This window comes from Polypterus senegalus, chromosome 10 (assembly GCF_016835505.1).
Source record: "Polypterus senegalus isolate Bchr_013 chromosome 10, ASM1683550v1, whole genome shotgun sequence".
In the NCBI taxonomy this organism is placed as follows: domain Eukaryota; kingdom Metazoa; phylum Chordata; class Cladistia; order Polypteriformes; family Polypteridae; genus Polypterus; species Polypterus senegalus.
The window spans coordinates 19,632,773-19,653,520 of NC_053163.1; the positions used below are offsets into that span (position 1 = coordinate 19,632,773).

Here is a 20,748-nt window from a genome sequence, read left to right on the forward strand (position 1 = left end):
TGAAGTAAATAAAGTCTTTTTTCTTTGACTTTTACACGTGCCTCCCTGTGTCTCTGTGGCCAGGTTGGGAGCCTATATAGATCCTTTCTCACTATATATATATATATATATATATATATATACACACACATATATAATGATATATTGCCAAAAATATTGGGAGGCCTGCCTTTACACACGCATATGAACTGGAGTTACCCTTGACATCAGCTTCAGCCTTTCCTCTTAATCCAGGAGAGCATTTATATAGGTTTTAATATGGAGTTGTCACCCACCTTTAATGACATCCCACTCTTAATTATATAGGTTTTAATATGGAGTTGCTTAATATCCCTACTAATTCCGTCTGCCCACCTTTGCAGCTATAACAGCTTCAGCTTTTAGGGGAAGGCTTTCCCCAAGGTTTAGCAGTGGTTTTATGGGATTTTGTGGCCATTCTTCCAGGAGAGCATTTGTGAGGTCAGGCACTGATGTTGGATGAGAAGGCATGGCTCACTCGCTCACAGTCTCTGCTCTAATTCAACCCAAGGGTGTTCTGCCGGGTTGAGGTCAGGGCTCTGTGCAGGCCAGTCAAGTTACTCCACACCAGACTCGCTCACCTGTTTCTTTATAGACCTTGCTTTGTGCGCTGGTGCGTGCGCAGTTATATTGGAACAGGAAAGGGGCCATCCCCAAACTGTTCCCACAAAGTTGGGAGCATCAAATTGTCCAAAATGACTTTGCATGCTGAAGCATTAAAAGAAGCATCAGGCAAGTCCCGTTCTCCTAGCCAGACCTCGTCCATCGGATGGTGTGATTCGTCACTCCAGAGGACATGTCTACACTGCTCTAGAGTCCAGTGGTGGTGAGCTTTACACCACTGCATCCGACGCTTTGCACTTGGTGATGTCAGGCTTGGATGCAGCTGCTCGACCTTGGAAACCCATTCATTCCATGAAGCTCTCTACGCACTGTTCTTCAGCTAATCCTTAGATCTGTAGCTATTAACTCTGCAGGAAGTTGGCGACTTCTGCACACCTCAGCATGCGCTGTCCCCGCTCTGTGATTTTACGTGGCCTACAACTTTGTGGTTGAGTTGCTGTTGGTCCCAATCGCTTCCAATATGTTACAATACCACTAACAGCTGACCGTGGAATATTTAGTACAGAGGGAATTTCATGAATGGACGTATTGCACATGTGGCATTCTATCCCGGTACCAGGCTTGAATTTTGAGTTCCTGAGAGCGACTCATTCTGCCACAAATGTGTGTAGAAGCCATCTGCATGCCTAGGTGTTTGAGTTTATACGTTTATACACCTGTGACCATGAAAGTGATTGGAACACCTGAATTCGATGATTTGGAGGGGAGTCCCAATACTTTTGGCAATATAGCATGTATATATATTCATTTAAAAACAGTAAATTTCTTGCTCTGTTCTTATAAAGAGTGCTCTTTCCTCCATTCCTGTCATTTATTATCAACATGACGGAACACAGCAAATTATTATTACATTTTTGACAAATAAAGGAGTCATTCCATCTCAGCTTTATTTGAGACCTAAAAATCAATTTTGGGAATGTATGATTGGTGCGAGTCATTCAGAGAGGGACTATCATCTCTTTGGTCCACATTTTCTCTTTTTAGGAGGGAATAAACTCAAGTTGAATGAGAAGGTTATAGGCGCTGTGCAAGAATGGGTCAACCTGCAGTGAAAAGATTTTTACTCTTCTGAGATTTAAAAGCTTCTTGAGCACTGGAACAAGTGTACTGCAGTGACAGGAGACTACATAGAAAAATAGCGTGTAAGTTGTTTCCTTTTATTCAATAAATAAAGTGTAGCGCATAAATTCCTGTTCACATTTGTACACCCCTCTTATAGCTATAGCCCAATCCCACCTGGCACACACTTCCTTATCATCACAGGGTATCAGCAGGTATGGCACGTATCCTGTCCAGATCAGGCATCAAAGTAACGCACAAGCATACAAACACTCTGCACACGGTCCTGTTTAATGCTAAAAGCAGGAAATCAACAGCAGAGACACAGAAGACAGTCTACAGCATACCATGTGGTTCATGCCCCTCTGTATATGTGGGACAAACATCAAAAACACTCAGCAACCTGCCAATTCTGGTATTCTATGGCAAATGCCAATCGAGCTCCATGATGCTGGGCGGGCAGTGAGCACAGGGCCTACTAGAGGATGTCGGGCCTTCAGGGCCCCCTCATGGAGTCTTGTTTCTGATTATTTGGTCAGAGACATTGACTCCAGTGGCCTGCCTGCTGGAGGTCATTTTGTAGGCTCTGGCAGTGCTCATCCTGTTCTTCCTTGCCCAAAAGAACAGATATACCGGTCAGTCCTGCTGATGGGCAAAAGACCTTCTACGAGGGGCCCTGTCCAGCTCTACTCGTGTAACTGCCTGTCTCCTGGAAGCTTCTCCATGCCCTTGAGACTGTGCTGGGAGACACAGCAAACCTTCTGGCAATGGCATGTATTGATGTGTCTGCCATCCTGGAGAAGCTGGACTACCTGTGGGGTCCAGGTATTGCCTCATGCTACCAGTAGTGACACTGACCATAGCCAAATGCAAAACGAATGAAAAAACAGGTGAAGAGGGAAAAATGTCAGTGGCCTCCACCTGTTAAACCGTTCATTCCTGTTTTGGGGATTGTCTCATTGTTGTACCAAAGCTGCTGAAACTGATGAACAAGCCCCTCTGCTACTTAACTGACCAGATCAATATACGAGAAGTGTCATTGACTTGATGCTAAACTCGCATTAACAAGTGGTCCTTCAATTTTTTTGAACAGTATATATAGATATACAGTAGATATATATACACATACATAGACAGTACTCCCCATAATGTTTTGGACAAAGGCACATTTGTTGTTGATATGCCTTTCTGTAGCCCCTTGTTACACATCAAAAACTTCAGACATGATTAAAGTGCACATTGCAAACTTTGATTTAAAGGTATTTGCATACATTTCAGTCCCACCATATAGGAACGACAACACTTTTTCTACATGGTGCCCCCATGATGTTTTGAACAATTGGCATTACAGGTGATTGTGATTCCTCAGGTGTGTTTCATTGCTTCATAAGATACTTCAGCTTGGTTCTACTATATGGAGTTTGTAGTTGCCACTCTTCAACATGAGGGCAAGAACTGGAGATTATGTAACCTTTGAGACAAAGGTTCTGAGGGGAGAAAAGGGTTACGCACCTACGTCCAGACCTGCGAGAGACATGCTGCCCAGGAGGCCTGCCATACTGCCATTTGGCCAGGATATGCAGAGAAGCCAGCTACTCAAACAGATCACCTGAGTTTGAAAGCAAGTTGTGCCGACAAGGCATTATGAGCAAGCATTAAATTCTATGTCTCCCTGCTGCTGAGTCCCATCAAGCTGTGTTCTTGGCCACCAGCCGAAACAACCTGGAAGCAGGCTAGCAGGACTGGCCACAAAGAAAATTTCACATACTCCAAAAATGTGATTAAGACAACAAAGTTGAGTTTGTCATAAACATTTTAACAATGCGGTGAAGTGTTTTACTTTTTTAGTTTTTGTAGAACAGTGCCATCTCCTGGGAGAGGGGGACAGTGTTCATTTTGAAAGACATTTCCATCAGTACTGCTTCTCAGTCCCTGCTAAGTTCTTTTCTGTGATCAAAGTAAACACAGTAGTAAATGTTATAATACAGAAGTAAATGTATTAATAAATAAATAAATGAATAGGTTAGATTATAGTAGTGCAACAGCAAATAGCAAATACTCCCTCACATCCACTGTGCAACCAAAGCTGACAGAACAAGAGATCTGATATGGTCTCTGATATGAACAGAAACAATAGAACACCAGCATGGAAATCCAGAATGCTTCTCACCACACTCCCACTTAATGTACAAAATGGCAAAATGCATAATATAATGTCATAGGACAACTATGAACTGCAGTGAAAAATTTTCAGACCCCTTCACTTTCTGTACGTCATTGTGTTGTACATTAATTTATAATGGATTCATTTGCCATTTTAGCTCATCAATCTACAATCAAGATTTCACAACAATTTGCAAATTTATTAAAGCTTAAAACTGAAATCTCTTATTTATGTACAGTTGTGCTTGAAAGTTTGTGAACCCTTTAGAATTTTCTATATTTCTGCATAAAATGACCTAAAACATCATCAGATTTTCACTCAAGTCCTAAAAGTAGATAAAGAGAAACCATTTAAACCATTTAGACAAAAATAATTATACTTATATTATAATATTTGTAATAAATATACAATATTTATTTATTGAGGAAAATGATCGAATATTACATATTTGTGAGTGGCAAAGGTATGTGAACCACTAGGATTAGCAGTTAGTTTGAAGGTGAAATTCGAGTCAGGTGTTTTGAATTAATGGGATGACAATCAGGTGTGAGTGGGCACCCTGTGGTATTTAAAGAACAGGATCTATCAAAGTCTGCTCTTCAAAACACATGTTTGTGGAAGTATATCATGGCACGAACAAAGGAGATTTCTGAGGACCTCACAAAAAGAGTTGTTGATGCTCATCAGGCTGGTAAAGGTTACAAAACCATCTCTAAAGAGTTTGGACTCCACCAATCCACAGTCAGACAGATTGTGTACAAATGGAGGAAATTCAAGACCATTGTTACCCTTCCCAGGAGTGGTCGACCAACAAAGATCACTCCAAGTGCAAGGCATGTAATAGTCGGCGAGGTCACAAAGGACCCAGGGTAACTTCTAAGCAACTGAAGGCCTCTCTCACATTGGCTAATGTTCATGTTCATGAGTCCACCATCAGGAGAACACTGAACAACAATGGTGTGCATGGCAGGGTTGCAAGGAGAAAGCCACTGCTCTCCAAAAAAAAATTGCTGCTCATCTGCAGTTTGCTAAAGATCATGTGGACAAACCAGAAGGCTATTGGAAGAATGTTTTGTGGACGGATGAGACCAAAATAGAACTTTTTGGTTTAAATGAAAAGCGTTATGTTTGGAGAAAGGAAAACACTGCATTCCAGCATAAGAACCTTATCCCATCTGTGAAACATGGTGGTGGTAATATCATGGTTTGGGCCTGTTTTGCTGCATCTGGGCCAGAACGGCTTGCCTTCATTGATGGAACAATAATTCTGAATTATATCAGAGAATTCTAAAGGAAAATGTCAGGACATCTGTCCATGAACTGAATCTCAGAGAAGGTGGGTCATGCAGCAAGACAATGACCCTAAGCACACAAGTCGTTCTACCAAAGAATGGTTAAAGAAGAATAAAGTTAATGTTTTGGAATGGCCAAGTCAAAGTCCTGACCTTAATCCAATCGAAATGTTGTGGAAGGACCTGAAGCGAGCAGTTAATGTGAGGAAACCCACCAACATCCCAGAGTTGAAGCTGTTCTGTACGGAGGAATGGGCTAAAATTCCTCCAACCGGTGTGCAGGAATGATCAAAAGTTACGGAAATGTTTAGTTGCAGTTATTGCTGCAAAAGGGGGTCACACCAGATACTGAAAGCAAAGGTTCACATACTTTTGCCACTCACAAATATGTAATATTCGATCATTTTCCTTAATAAATAAATGACCAAGTATAATATTATGTCTTATTTGTTTAACTGGTTTCTCTTCATCTACTTTTAGAACTTGAGTGAAACTCTGATGATGTTTTAGGTCATATTTATGCAGAAATATAGAAAATTCTAAAGGATTCACAAACTTTCAAGCACAACTGTAAGTATTCAGAGCATTTGCTGTGAAGTGTGGTCAAGTGCCTCCTGTTTGGTTTAATTCTACTTGAGATGTGTCTAGAACTTAATTTTGGAATCCATCTATGGCCTACTGAATTGACTGGACAGTGTGTGGTTTGGAAAGGCACATGTGTACCTGTGTATGTTAAGGTCCCACAATTCACACTGCATGTCAAGACACAAAACTAAGGAGCTCTGTGTAGACTTTCCGTGATCAGATTGTGGTGAGGCGTAGATCAAAGCATGGGGATAAAATCTCTTCTAAAGCTCAGAGTGTTTTCAGGAGAACAGTGGTGACTATAGTTGTGCAATGGAAGAAGTCTGGAACTACTAATTGTCCTTAAATGGTCCTGCCCAAGCCCAGACCTAAGCCCCCTACAACAAGTGTGGAAAGACCAGAAGATGGCAGCTTACAGATGTTTCAAATCCAATCTAATAGAGCTTGAGAGGATATGTTAGGAAAGAATTGTAGACACTTACCCAAGAAGACACAAAGCTGGAATTGCTGCAAAGGGATTTCCACAAAGTACTAAATTTAGGGCCTAAATAATTAAATGAATGAGAGATTTCTGCTTTTGGTTTTTAATAAAACCTTTCTGAAAACATGCTTTGACTTTGTCATTATTGATTATGGAGTTATCTAAAATACAATAAAGTGTGCAGAAAGTGAAGGGCCTGGAAGCGCAGAGAGGGGTAAAATAAAGTAAAAATGTACAAAAAAGGAAAGAGTAAGTTAATGCAAAGATAAAGAAATCTTCTATTAATTTCCATCAACAGCAGGCTGTTATGGATATACCTCATCACATTCAGTGCAGTCATTTTTCCTTTAAACATATTAAAGCCTAATCACAAATAGCAATGGACTTAGCATTGGCTTTGCTAATCTATGCTCTCACGTATTTTAAGTGAATTAGGTTATAGAAGGGAGATCCCCCCAAAGAAGACACTTGTTTACTTCCAAAGCTTTACATCTATTAATTGAGAAATTTTTGGCAGCAATGCATTCAAAGGAAAAACATTATGTTGATAGGACATCAGAAAGAGTGTGGTTGTGTACAATAAAATAAAGGTATATGGAATAATGGAAAAAGGAGACACTCAGAACAAAAGATAGGCAGTGACGCACAGAAGACCATAAGAAAAAAAGTAGGGATCAGCTGATTGTCTTGACCAGCTGAACAGTGAAGGATGATATCATGAGGTTAGAAGATCAGTTTTTTGATCCTTCAGTTGGCACTTATATTCAGGATTTTGCAGCATTATGTGAAAACTGGAAAAAACAAATAAAGGGACCATAGGTAGGCCACATGCCAGGCAGCCTAGCCCCAAACTCAAAAAGCCTTTAACCTGCACAGGTCACAAAATGGGGCTAAGGCTTTTATATATCAAAAAGTTCAGAAGATGCTCAGAAAAAGGAGGAGAGAAAATCCTCTTGTCCATTATAAACAATACATTTTAGAATGTATTTATAGAATTTTTAAAAAAGACACAAAAAGATAGGGCAGGAAAAAGAAGCAAAAATACTTTTATTGGCAATAAAATAAACAATACACTAAAATAATCAATACATAAACAAAGCAAAATGATAATTTGCAACATATTACATAGAGCAGTGAAAAACAACAAAAACATTAAAATAAACAAAAAACACAGTTGAGCCTCACAACAGATACCCGTACACGTGTGATGCTCACGCTGACACACTTCTTGGAATTCCTTGCCCAAATCACTATATACTGTAAATATGCTTTTCACAGTTTTCAAAATGGAGCAATGGCAGGAAAGAACTCAAGTATGACTTAAACGTGATCTTATTAAGTGTTCGATATTAAACATTAGAGATCTGACACAGTGATCTAAACAAGAATAGCTGAATGATTCTTTCCAAAAGAGCTTTATAACAGCCTGAAGGAGACACTGGCATCCAAAAGCACCAAGCAGCCATTGCCTCTTCTTTCATACTGTATGATGTGGACTCTCTGATGTTAGCTAAACACTGCATCGTCATCTTCGTGAGTGCTGATCGGAGGTCTCTCACTCATTCTCTGCTGCAGACAGTGGTGTTCTGTGTCAACCCTTCTTAAAATGCATTTGAATGAACTCTTGTATTATTGCTCTTCTAAATTATTGTTGTATTATTAAACCTGTTTATATTAAGTGTTTATAGCTTTAATACATTCCTGTTAGTCTTTTCATTATCTATAGTATATTTGCCATTAGGTCTTATTGCTAACAAAAGATGAGAGAGGGGCTGAAGTAATTAAGCTGTGTCTTCTACCCATCTTTTGATTTTTTGGGAGGGACTATTTCCTTATTTCTTCTTATCCATCAATAATTATGACTTCTAGCAAAGAAAACAAAGCCAGTCTGTATAGCCTTGGCATGTCACATCACCACAACTGTCATGTTATCTCTCATTCTTCACAATGGATGGTTTGAGCCAGCAGTATACAATGCTAGATTCCCACAAGATGCCAAGGCTCTAATATCTTAACATTGCAGTTGTTATCTCAGATAGTTAAGGCATAAATCAATATACCCAAGTCTCACTTAGAAAATTATCTTATCGATTACACATTCCAATGCAATGGATCCATTCTTTAAGTTAAGCCTGTGGAAGGTTATTTTTACTAAAACTCAACAGTATACATTTGGAACCATTAGTTGAGCCATAGTAGAGGAACAATACTTTATCAATGGCTACCACTATCTATTGTTACTGCACAGTTGTTTTGCTGGTTTATCACTTGAACAAACAGCTTCACAGTTTTACACTTGTGCTTCCTAAAAAATCACCTTAATTCACTTTTATAAGCAAAGTATCTAAGACATAATATTAAAAGATAACTCATACTAATAGGTAAAAGTATTAATATGCATTACAAATTAAATGAGATGTCTCAGATGTTTCTCAGCATCCAGAAAGAAAATAACCATTCAGAGGAGCCATTAGACAGAACCAAACAGTCCTTTCCCAGACACTGCAAAATAAAAGAGAAAATGATCATAGTTCAGTTCCAATGTGTATTTTCATGAACTTTGTTAGATAATGCCCTAAGAGAAAATTATAGAAATTAAAATGGAAAGGTAGGCAGACTCTGAAGAGGCACCAAAAAAAAATCACAAAGACTTGGACAATCTTCAGAATCGGACAAACACTGCAGCTTAAATGAAGAAGGGCAAAGTGCTAAACAGCAGGCACAAGTAACATCAGTTATAATTACAAGATGGGAGACACTGTCCTACAAGAAACAACATCTGAAAAATGATTTAGGGGTTTTACATTGACACAACATTCTCATTGTCTAAGCAATATGTGAAGCAATTAAACAAACCCAAATAAAATGTTGGGTTATATGGTAAAAACTGTTTAATATAAATCAAGAGACATTGTACTTAGATTATATAATGCACTAGTGAGACCACACCTGGAGTACTGTGTGCAGTTCTGGTCACCACACTACAAAAAAAGACATAGCAGCACATGAAACTGTGCAAAGAAGATCAACCAGGTGCATTTCAGAACTTAAGGATGTGTCATACTGTGACAGAGTCTGAGAATTAAACCTGTTTAGTCTCGAGCAGAGGAGACTGCACGGAGACCTTCAAAATCTTCAAAGGCATTGATAAAGTCAATGCAGCAGAATTTGTTCAACTAAACAGTGAATCGGGACACCCGTGGAAATTAAAGGGAAGAGCATTTAGGACTGAAGTCAGGAAGCACTTAATCACGCAAAGAGTTGTGGGAATCTGCAACAGACTACCAAGACAAGGAGTTGAAGCAGAAACCTTGACGACCATGAAGAAGACTCTGTATGAGATATTGAGACAGCTTAGATATTAGCTAAACAAATGAGCTTGAGGTCTTCTCGTTTTGACCAATTTCTTACATTCCAGTGTAACGTTTTCTATATACAGGAGCTCTATTATGGACCAACACCATCTTCCCACACTACGCAAATACACCTTACATAACATCTTTAAAACTTTGTAAATTTGTAACATACAGACCCATGAATAAAATTCTACTTAGTTGCATTTACTCTCATCATGCTGACTGATAACAAAGTTTTGGTTTCACGATTTGCTATGAAGTTTGTAAACTACCCGAGAGTTACATGTGTGGCTCAGTTTGCGAATCAAACAAATGAGAATTCTGTGACTGATTTGTCGGTCAATCTTCTGTTTCCAATTCGACTTTTGCTGAGTGCAGTGAATGAGCTATAACGTTTGCATATGAAGAATATAAAGAATATGTGCGCATGTGAAAAATCTAAAGTTGAAAACAAATTATTGTTAACAATTGGAATAATATTTTTCAGGTTCAGTTTTCTGTGACTGTAAATTTATTTGCTGAATGTACAAGGGGCATAAACATTACATTAATGTTGTTTATATATTTGATTTAAAACATTTCTAAATTAACCAAAAAACAATCTTTACTCTTGTCACACTTGCACATCAGAGGGTCACCATCCAGGTTCCACCAAGGTATGTAATACCACCATGAGCCAGAGAGGGCACTTCCTCTAACTATGTCATCTTTTGTTGCCCCTGCAGTACCAAAAATCGCCTAGTGATGGCAACTGAGCCTTCCACTTCCTGCACCTGGACCATGAAAGCCCAGTCGCTCTGAAGGAGGCATCACTTATTAACGAGAAAGCAGGAGAAATGAAGTTCTTTCGAGTCCTAAACACAAGCATTAGTAAAGACTTGATTGGCTGCAGTATTTTGTTAAAACTACAGAGGAAGATATTTCTTCATGTAATCATGCCATCGGGCACAGTTATGTTTTATTTTTGGAAGTAAACATGGACAACCATGTTGGCACCCCAACATTTATCACAGTTATTGATCTGTTATTTCCTCGGATGACCACACTCTGTTAGGGTAGGAATACAACATTTTTGTAAAGGTTAGTGTTATTCTGTAAATTTTAAAGCCCAGTCTAACATTCTCAAACCCTTTATATCCACCTTAGGTTTCCATGGGACTAAATGGCAGTACTTGAAACATCTCAGGAAAGGCAGAGACCTGATTTATTTAGGGTGGCACTTTATTGCAGTTCCCACTCTTGCACACAACCACACTCACTCAATTTCAAATCTGCAATTAAGGGAATATTCCACAAAAAATATATATTTTATTACTCTGATACTTTGCCTATGTTGTATCTAGTATTGGCCAAGGAAAAAAATATATATTTTTTTTTTTATCAAGAACCAAAGTAACATACTGTAGTTCCTTACACAATAGGCTTGTACTGGGACAAATACTGGACAATCAGCAAACATTATGAAAATATCCATGAAAAAACATCTCTGTTTATTCACATCTCATAAGGAATACAGTATATCAGATATCAAGTCCCATATTCACAATGTTCCAAATATATAAATTTTGGAGAAAATATTGTTAAATAAATCATTTCTGGAAAATCCTTTCAAGGTCCGCTGGGGAGTGTGCTCAAACAATAACTAGCTTTTGAAATGAAGCCCTCCGGGTCCCCTCATTCATTGGTTCTTAAACCACAACACCTTACTGTATTTATGAGTTTTTCAATTGCAGCTGGAGAAGTTGTACCATTGACTTAATGTTCTACTTATTGAAGCACCTCAGATACTACTTTAATTTAGCACACCCTGACTAGAGCTGCTATGCATACTCTATCTCTGTTTGTTAGTCTTTTGTACAGAAATATAAGTAGTACAGTATTTTTAAACAATTACTACTCTTCTTCTGTTTCTCTTCTCGGCATATGGATGAGGTACTTGGTGCCACTGCTCAACAGTCTGGAAAAGCCATCTCAGATAAAAGAGCATTGGAATCAATGATCAGATTGGACAGCCAACGCAGACTCCACTATAGAAAATCCAGGATTGGGTAGCTAAACATGTCATCTACTTATCCCCTAAAGTGCCAAGATGACAGATACTGAGGGCAGCTAAACCCACCCAGCCCCTCAGAAGCCTGGTTTTTAATCAATCAGGGACATATAAAGCCTCAAACTCCCAGAAGATGGAGTCTCACTTTATTAAAGCAAACCCTACCTGTTGGAGCTCCCAGAACTTGATCTGCTCGAGATAACTGACTCTTTTGATACCTACTTTTCTGTAGCACCACCACACACTCATATTTGTTCTCCTTTTTGGCTATAAACCTGGTTGGCCTGTTTGGCAAACCCAAATTTTCTTTTGGTCTCCTTAGCGTCCTTCCTCACTCACACACTACAATGATAGCGAATGTTATTGACATATTAAACCAAAGAAATTTAACCAGAATCACTATGACATCATTTTTTTCTACATAATCATACTTACAGATTTGGTTAGCATATGGTGACATTTGCTGTTACTTACATGCAGGCGGAGTATCTATGCTGCTTTTCCTCTGAGAAGAACTTTGAGTCACCTCAACATTTTCCTCCTCATCTTTGTTCATTTCATTGTAGCAGCGACCGCCATTCTCCAGCATTATCTGATTGATTATTCTATAAAAGTTCAGTGTCTCTGGGTAACCTATTGCTACGTTGTTGAAGACATGATACTTGTCATTACATTGCTTAATAAGAGTTTCTAGGCCCTCATTACCCTTAATGAATTCTTCGATGGTATCCTTCAAGCGATCTCCATGACTGAAAATGATCAGAATGCGACTCGTTATGTTCTCACCAAATAGTCTTTTAACTATATTCACTATTTCTCTGTCTTTCTCAGTAAAATGAGGAATCTTGACAACCACAAGAAACACATGAGGGCCCGGTGAAGACATTTCAATGCATCTTTGGACTTCTTGTGAAACCTTCTCATTAGTGAGACGCGGGTTAAAGAAGCCTGGTGTGTCAACCACAATAACGCGCCATCCATCGATCTCTGCGCTTCTCTTTTCACACTTTACAGTAACCGATTCACTGTTGTATTCAGCTCTGAACATTTGTCTTCCCAAGATGCGATTTCCAACTGCACTTTTTCCAGTTCCACTTCTTCCAAGGAGCACAATTCGCAGTTCTTTTTCTCTGTCGTAGTCTGTTTGCTTTTCTTGTATTAGATTTAATGATTTAAGAAAGACAAAAAGGAGAAGAATTCATTTTAGACTGGCTTCTCATCGCATCAGGCAACACTTAAAGTGACAGCAATTATAAAATACATAAAATGTGAAGGTATTTGCATGTATAGAAATATCCATCAAGCACAGACACAAATACTGACTGAGGACTTTTAATCAGAAAACTTCAGCTTAATTTTAATGTTTTTTAATATCCGAAAAATTGATTTTTTTAAGTGGCAGAAAACATTTTTCATCTGGCATAACTGAATAGTTTAATCAAAAATATTACTAACATACTGCAATATTAATTTAATATGAAGAAGTTTATTTAAGTGAGAATAATGTCATATTTAGAGGGTCACACTGAAATCTTAAATTACAAAAATATCACATGCTCAAGTTATATGTTTTTTTGATACCATTCAATCATTTTGGTTTTATTTTACTTTTTAGATGATAGATAGATAAATAAATATTTTATTTATTAATCCCAAGGGAAAATTCACAAATACATTTTAAATTTTAATAAATTTTTAATGTTTAATTTTCTCACATTTCAATATTTCCTATACTGTAACTGACCCTCAAAGACATCTTTGTCCATCTTGTCTTTTGATGCTGCATCTACTCATTGTGTTTTTATCCTTTTATTATCGATCAAACAAAATTAAAAGGCAGGTTACCCTTTACAGTTTGCGTAACATCTGTTAGACCTGCTGTCTTTGTATTTTGGGACATTTTCCAAAGATATGTAAGGCACCTTATTATAAACTTGTTAAACACTATTTTTCCAATCTTCTATTGATATTCCCTATTGGTGTGCAGGAGTTATTTTTTATTATAACTCTTAGTTTAGCCCTGAGATGGACTGGCGCCCTTTCCAGGATTTGTTCCCTGTCTTGCCCCCTGTGCTAGCTGGGATAGACTCCAGCAGGCCCCCGTGACCCTGTTCAGAACAGAGTGGGTTAGAAAATGTCTGACCGCTTGTCTCTTACTTTATAATAGTGATCAGCTAGCCAAATTCTGATAATTCAGAACTGCCGTTCTCCTGTGTGAATACAGACATCTATATTGAGTTTTGAACCTTAAAGCCAAGGGGGAATTTTATACAAACCTGGTGAATTTCTCAAGACTTGTTGAGTGGTCATTTTCTATAAAGAGAGAGAGAGACAAAAAGTGTTAAAATCACATTTAAGCTAAGGTATGGTGATGCACCCATTTAAAGAATATTTACCCATAACATAAATGGCAGAAAAGTTAAGACAAATGCTTCAGTTATTATCTTGAATTTTCATTAGCATTTAGATGTCATGCTCTTCATAGTCTTTAACAGACCTTGGTTAACGCAAACAAGCAAACAAACCCAAACAAAAATCAAACATATTACCATACACCTAAAAATAAGTAGACATCCATCCATCTTCCAACCTGTTGAATCCAAACACAAGGTCACAGGAGTCTGCTGGAGCCAATCCCAGGGCACAAGGCAGGAACCAATCCCAGGCAGGGTGCCAACCCACCACAGGACACACACACTAGGGACAATTTAGAATTGCCAATCCACCTAACCTGCATGTCTTTGAACTGTGGGAGGAAACCAAAGTACCCAGAGGAAACCCACACAGAAACGAGGAGAACATGCAAACTCCATGCTGGGAGGACCTGGGAAGCAAACCCAGGTCTCCTAACTGCGAGGCAGTAGCGCTACCACTGTGCTACCATACCGCCCATTTCTTTCAATAATATACTTCTGTGTAGTTCAGAATTATATTCTAAGACTATATCTAAACGATACTGAAACATATTTTTCCCTTAATATATTGTTGCAAACATATTTATAAATATATTATGCATTGGAAACGCAATATATTGTGTGTTGTAGGACTAAGAGGGCATTGCCCATTCTTCTAGGCTTTCGTGGCACACCAGGCCTGTTAAGAAAGCAGATTAAACATCCAGCTATGTCTTTCTCCGACTTGCATTCAAAACTAAACCATTAAACTCCAGCTTGGACCAGGATCTGCCTGTATCTCATACACCTTCATTGTAAGAGCACCCCTTATCTACGATTGAACGTTCGATTAGAAGGAAATATGAAGCTGGTTTTTAATTAAAAGTTATTCAAGTGGCAAAAGAAATTAGTACTGCGCTGCTGCAACAAAATTCGATGTGTCTGAGAAACTGAATCGAGATTGGAGGAGGCAAGAATATGAAAAAATGAAATAAATAAGGGTTGCAGTTTTGAGCGGGTGTATAAGTTGGGGTCTGATTTTATGATCGATTTTTTGGGTTTCAAGACCCGACTTATGCACAAGTATATACGGTACTTTGTGTTATTAGTAAACTTTGTATTGTGTATGAATTGTGAGCTCGTCCAACTGCTTTAATTATGGAATAAGTGTATTTTCTACAATGTTTGACCGATTAATTTGTATTCAAATGTATTTATTATACATATACTCTTGTTTAAATTTGAACACAGTATTATCATTGATCTACTGCTGTGAATCTTTTGCACAAGTTTTTTACTTACCTGTACACCCATGTTAAGTGATGTGACAAAAAAGTGACTTGACTTTGCAATATTTAGAATAATGTAGGGTTTTGTACCTGTTACATACATGTCAGAGTATACTTGCAATTTGGGTGCTTTTCTACAAGGAGGCCCTGCTAATATCCGCATGATACCACATTGCATTTCGCACTGTCATAGTATTGTCATGCATTATGAAATGCACTTTTTTAATAAATTATATCCATGTTATGTTGCAAAAATTTAGCTGAATATTGTAACGAGAAAATCTGGTGTATGTTAACATTATTTTTATTAAATTCGTATGCAAGTTTATACCGGTAACAGCGTTTGACGTGACTGGCACCACATGGGATTGGTCAGCCCGAGGCCCCGCAGGCCCTTAAGGCCGCCTCTGCTGAGCTTTCTATCAATGGTTGAGTTACTTTGCTTGCTTGTAATTATTTGAAATGAATAGGACTGGGGCAAAAAACATTAAAGTTTAGATTGAAATTTATTTTTGAAACTCTCAACTATTTTTTGAGTTAGAAGAAATCACTGATTCACTTGGGAGAAAACTTGACGTATTTTCTCATCAACACCCTTCTGGTCTGCAGTCGGGTGAATATAACGGACATCCCCACCATGTTTGCTTATGTCATGTTAGGATGGACGCTAGTTTTGTTAATTTATAAATTTGCCAGTAAGAGTGATCAGAGTATTTGGAAAGTCACATGACCCTCTACTTCCCCTTCTTCTCTTTTATTTCATTCTGCTGATAACATAAATCATGCCCTATTCTTATATAGCAAAGATGTGGATTTAAATGTGTATTTACAAGCAATAGTCCAGAGAGGTGATTAAAGTACTGTACGTTTTTAGGTTGTGATGTGTTGGGAAAACTTTCCATTTTTTAAAGCCAGAAAAAAACAACATTTTTCAGGACCACATATATTAGTTTATTGCCAAACCAAGAAATGCTCCTTGGTAATAACATCTGACCACCTGTGTTTAAGCTAATTCATATTAGACTCTATACTGTGATGGACTGGCATCCTGTCCAGGGTTTGTTCATGCTTGTGACCCTCTTGTAGCTCAGATAGGCTCCAGCAGACACCTGCAAACCTGTTCAGGACTACATACGTTAGAAAATGACGACTGATATCAGACTATATGCCATTGCCCATCATAGTAAATTAAACAGCTTCATACATATTATAAATGCTGTTCTGGAAATGTAGCCTTATTGAATACTATTTGCCATGTATCTTGATTAAATCATATGTATACAGATGTAGACAATTACCTGCTCCTCAGCCAGTTCCTGTTCATGTCCGCTGTGTTTGGTCACAACACAAAGAGAGCAGGTAAACATACAGTCTCTCTTACAGAAGAACTCCAGAGGTTTCTGGTGGCTGGAGCAGATCCTCTGCTGCAGATCTTCAACCGGCCCCACAAGTTTGTGTCTCTTTAGAGCTTCAGAGTGTCTGTGAGGCTGGACGTGACTCTCACAGTATGAGGCCATGCAGGTCATGCAAGACAGAACGGCTCTTTGGATCTTCTCCATACACACATCGCAGGCAACGTCTCCAGGTTTAGCAGATCGATCTCCAGTAGGACTGCTCATCGCACTCTTCAGGTTCTCAACTAGATCAGCAACTAAGATGTTTCTGTAAGGATGAGGCCTGGGGTTGAAAATATAAGTGCAGACAGGACATTTGTAGTCTTCCTTCTTCTCATTTTTATCCCAGAATGATTTAAGGCACCCGTTACAAAAACTATGTCCACATGGAATTGAAACAGGATCCCTCAATATGTGCGAACACACTGGACAGTTAAAGGAGTCCTTTGGAAAAAACTTGAAATCCATTTTTTATGTAGCGAGCAAAAAAAAACACTCAAACCGTCATCTCACAAAATGGAGTCCAGACTTTGATTCCAGAAGTGATGTTGTTTATTTAAGCTGCTTTGAGGAGAGTATCAAAGTTCAGTTTTGAAAGGGTGCGTCGGCTGGCAATGTTTATAGCGTTATACAGCATATTGTTTAATTGTCATGTAAGTGATTATTCATTTTACTAACACATCACTTTTATAACGCGATACAAAGTCATAGCTTGTGTGCCCGTGTGTATTCACTTATCTCACTTTACGTTTACATTACTGAACCTTTTTAATTCAGCTAAGGCCCAAGTTCATCCAACATCAAAAATTACTTAGCAGTTTATGGAATTTCCCAAATCTCATGAACATTTACTACTATTACATATACGTTTGAATGAATAAGCCTTCTTAAATAAGTTGACCCTTGTGTTTGCAGCCTTGTTCACATAAATAAAACAGGGAAGAAGAGTGGTGTAAAAATTTTGACTCACAACCTTGATTTATTTCATAAGTGTAATATTTTACACAATTACAGAATATTGACATCTACATCTTATTACTCATTAAATTAATGTTCAATTCATACTGTGTTTTAGTGTGACAAAATAACTTCTTAAGGCATTCTTCTCTTTCTTTCTGCTGCTCCCGTTAAGGGTTGCCACAGTGGATCATCTTCCTCCATATCTTCCTGTCCTCTTCATCTTGCTCTGTCACACTCATCACCTGCATGTCCACTCTCACCACAGCCATAAACCTTCTCTTAGGCCTTCCTCTTTTCCTCTTCCCTGGCAGCTCCATCCTTAGAATTCTTCTCCCAATATACTCAGCATCTCTCCTCTGCTCATATCCAAACCAGCGCAATCTCGCCTCTCTGACTTTGGCTCCCAACAGTCCAACTTGAGCTGACTGTAGAAATCATTTAAAAAAGAACAAAATGTGTATATTTGGTGTAATGCACTTGAATTAAAACAATATTCCAATCAAAAATTTTTATTATTTTTTTTAATATTGCTTACCCCTTTCACACAGGGTGGCACTTTTGAATTGAAACCCGTTCTCTACCCCTGATACATTGGCCAGGAGTCCTGCCTTTAATTGAAACGTGCAACCCTGTGTGAAACGGTTCTGAGATTTGGACTGCTTTAGTTTTACCAGTGGAATCAATTTAAAACTTGTAAAGGGCAGCACACATTGGGGTGGCATCCTGGCTGGGATGGGTCTTATTCACTTAACTGTCTGGGAGGCCAATGTAACTGAAAGATTGGGGAAGCTCAGTTTTAAAGCTACATACCCCCTAAAACTGCTAGATGGCAGCATCCCTGGGCTTTAGGACCCATTCAGATAGTCGCAAGGAATATTGGGAGCTGTAGTGCAGTGGGGCAGCCATATTGGGGTCCGAGGGTGCCGTCAGAGGGTGCTTCAGGAAGTTACACTCCCTACTTTATGGGACTTCTAATTGAACCATGGTTGAATTGAATGTACTTCTGGGTCCAAGATGGAAGAAGCCGCTCGACCTCACCCAGGCGAGTTGGAGTTGGGTGTGAAGGATGAGTAAAGCTTGGCTAAGAAGTATGGAGGAGAGGAAAGACAGAAAAGAAGAATTGTGTTTGGCATATGCCAATTCAAAGCCTTTAAGGTATTGTTATTAATAAACCTTTTTATTTATATAACTAAAAACATTAACAAATCATAAAGCAATGCACTTATACTTAAACATCCATGTAGTGAGCCATTTGCTGAATACATTTAATTCAGGTTCTGGGCTGCAAAAGCAACATCAGGCAGGCATCATTGTTCAAACAGCTGAATTGCACACACTGATGTTAAGCCTGCTGAGTGTCACCAGTGTTAACCAAAGCTGATTTCTGATTGTTGAAGAAACTTTACAAAGGATTTAAACTCAGCCTTCAGGAGCTACGAGGTCACAATATTGAAAACAGAAAGTGATTAAGGGAAACCAGTATAACAAATATAATTTATAATTTAAAATATTGCTATCTCTTGCCGTACACGTACCTTCAGTGTGTTTCTTTTGTTTTGCGCGTGTATGTGAACGCCTCTTAAGTGGCGCTCCCACACTTGATCACATTCCTGTAAAGCCTGCTTCTCAGACAATGTCATTTGTTTTCCAGGCACCTTTCTCACCTCAGAAGACGATTCTCTGTGTGGCTTTACTCCTCTTTGTCAATCTCACACACAAAAGTAATAATTGCCACCCTGTCCTTTCATGAAAATATTGTGCTGTTTTAATGCATAACTCCGTCTCCCAGACTCCCACCCACTTCTCACCACGCTCTCAAAATGACAGGCCCCTGAATTCCTGTTTCTTGACCCTTCCATGTCTGCTGAAGATCATGTGAACAACTGATACATTTCTCATGCATAACCGACGTAGTTCATACACAAAGCTGCCGCAGGGTTCATACGCATAATCAGTATGTTTCGTACGCCAATCCGATACAGTTCACACATAAAACCAACACGAAATAGTACAAACATAAAAGCAGTAGTATTTGATCTAGTGCATACGTAACACCAATAGAGTTCAAGCACAAAACTAATATATTACCCATGTGAAAGCAGTATAAGACTTGCATGAAACCAATATAGTGCATAACCATTGCCAGACCAGTAGTATATGAACACATGCCAATATAGTTCATACCCAAACCAATAGCATACAAGCCTAAACTGATACAGTTCACTCACAAACCAATAACAAACACACCTAAACCAGTGATACACTAGTATAAATCAAAACCAGTGGTGTACATTGTCATGGACGGCCGGGGTTCTTGTCAGGCCGAGAAGTCCCTTCGCTGAGAGGACCTGGGCAGCAAGCATAGTCAGAGCATTACCTCCCCCAGAAGGCTAGATGGCAGACACCCATAGGGGTTACAGCAGTGCCTCCGGCTCCCACAGGGCTTCATGGGAGTTGGAGATGGATACAGTCCTCATGGGATCTGAGGGCACCGCCAGGGGGTGCTGCAGTTGCTCTTGAGCCCGTATGGCCGGTACCTTCGCCACACCCAGTAGTGCTGCCGGAAGTAGGTCATCGAGCACCGGGTGCACTTCTGGGTAATGTATAAAAGGAGCCAGCAGACACGACTCCGGGAGCCAGAGTCAGGAGGTGGGAGACGAAGCTTGCCAAGGAGGAGTGGAGGAGATAAAGAGAAAGAGCAAGAAAAAATAATTGTGTTCAGTGCTGTTTGTGTGTAAGACTGTGCCACAAGTGAAGAAACAAAATAAAAATCACGTGTGCTTTAATAAGTGTGCCTCCTGCGTCTGTCTGTGTCGGGTCGAGTGGCTGGTAGGCCCTCTGCTGGTGTCACACCATATACAAAGTGATAAAGTTCCCATACAAACCAATATATAGACATGAACCAATATACTGTAGTTTATATGAATGAAACCAGTATTACACACCTGCAAACCAATGAAGGTATGCATGGAAATCAATAGTAAATACTCATAAACAAATAGCATTCAAATGTAAACCAATCGATTAAGCACAAAAGTATATGATTTCAAGCCTGTTTGGCCAGTCATACCCACCTACTCCTT

The 20,748-nt window shown here is 39.0% G+C and overlaps 1 protein-coding gene across 1 annotated transcript in view; it reads right to left on the bottom strand.

Annotated features, from left to right (window-relative positions):
• Nucleotides 1–20,748, bottom strand: part of LOC120538127 — a 56,730-nt gene that overhangs the window by 16,653 nt on the left and 19,329 nt on the right. The window contains exons 4-6 of the mRNA XM_039767561.1: nt 16,610–17,174; nt 13,906–13,942; nt 12,104–12,781 (exon numbers count right to left, since the gene is read on the bottom strand). Of these exons, the coding sequence (XP_039623495.1) occupies nt 12,104–12,781; nt 13,906–13,942; nt 16,610–17,174 (1,280 nt within the window). The remainder of the gene's footprint in view (nt 1–12,103; nt 12,782–13,905; nt 13,943–16,609; nt 17,175–20,748) is intronic.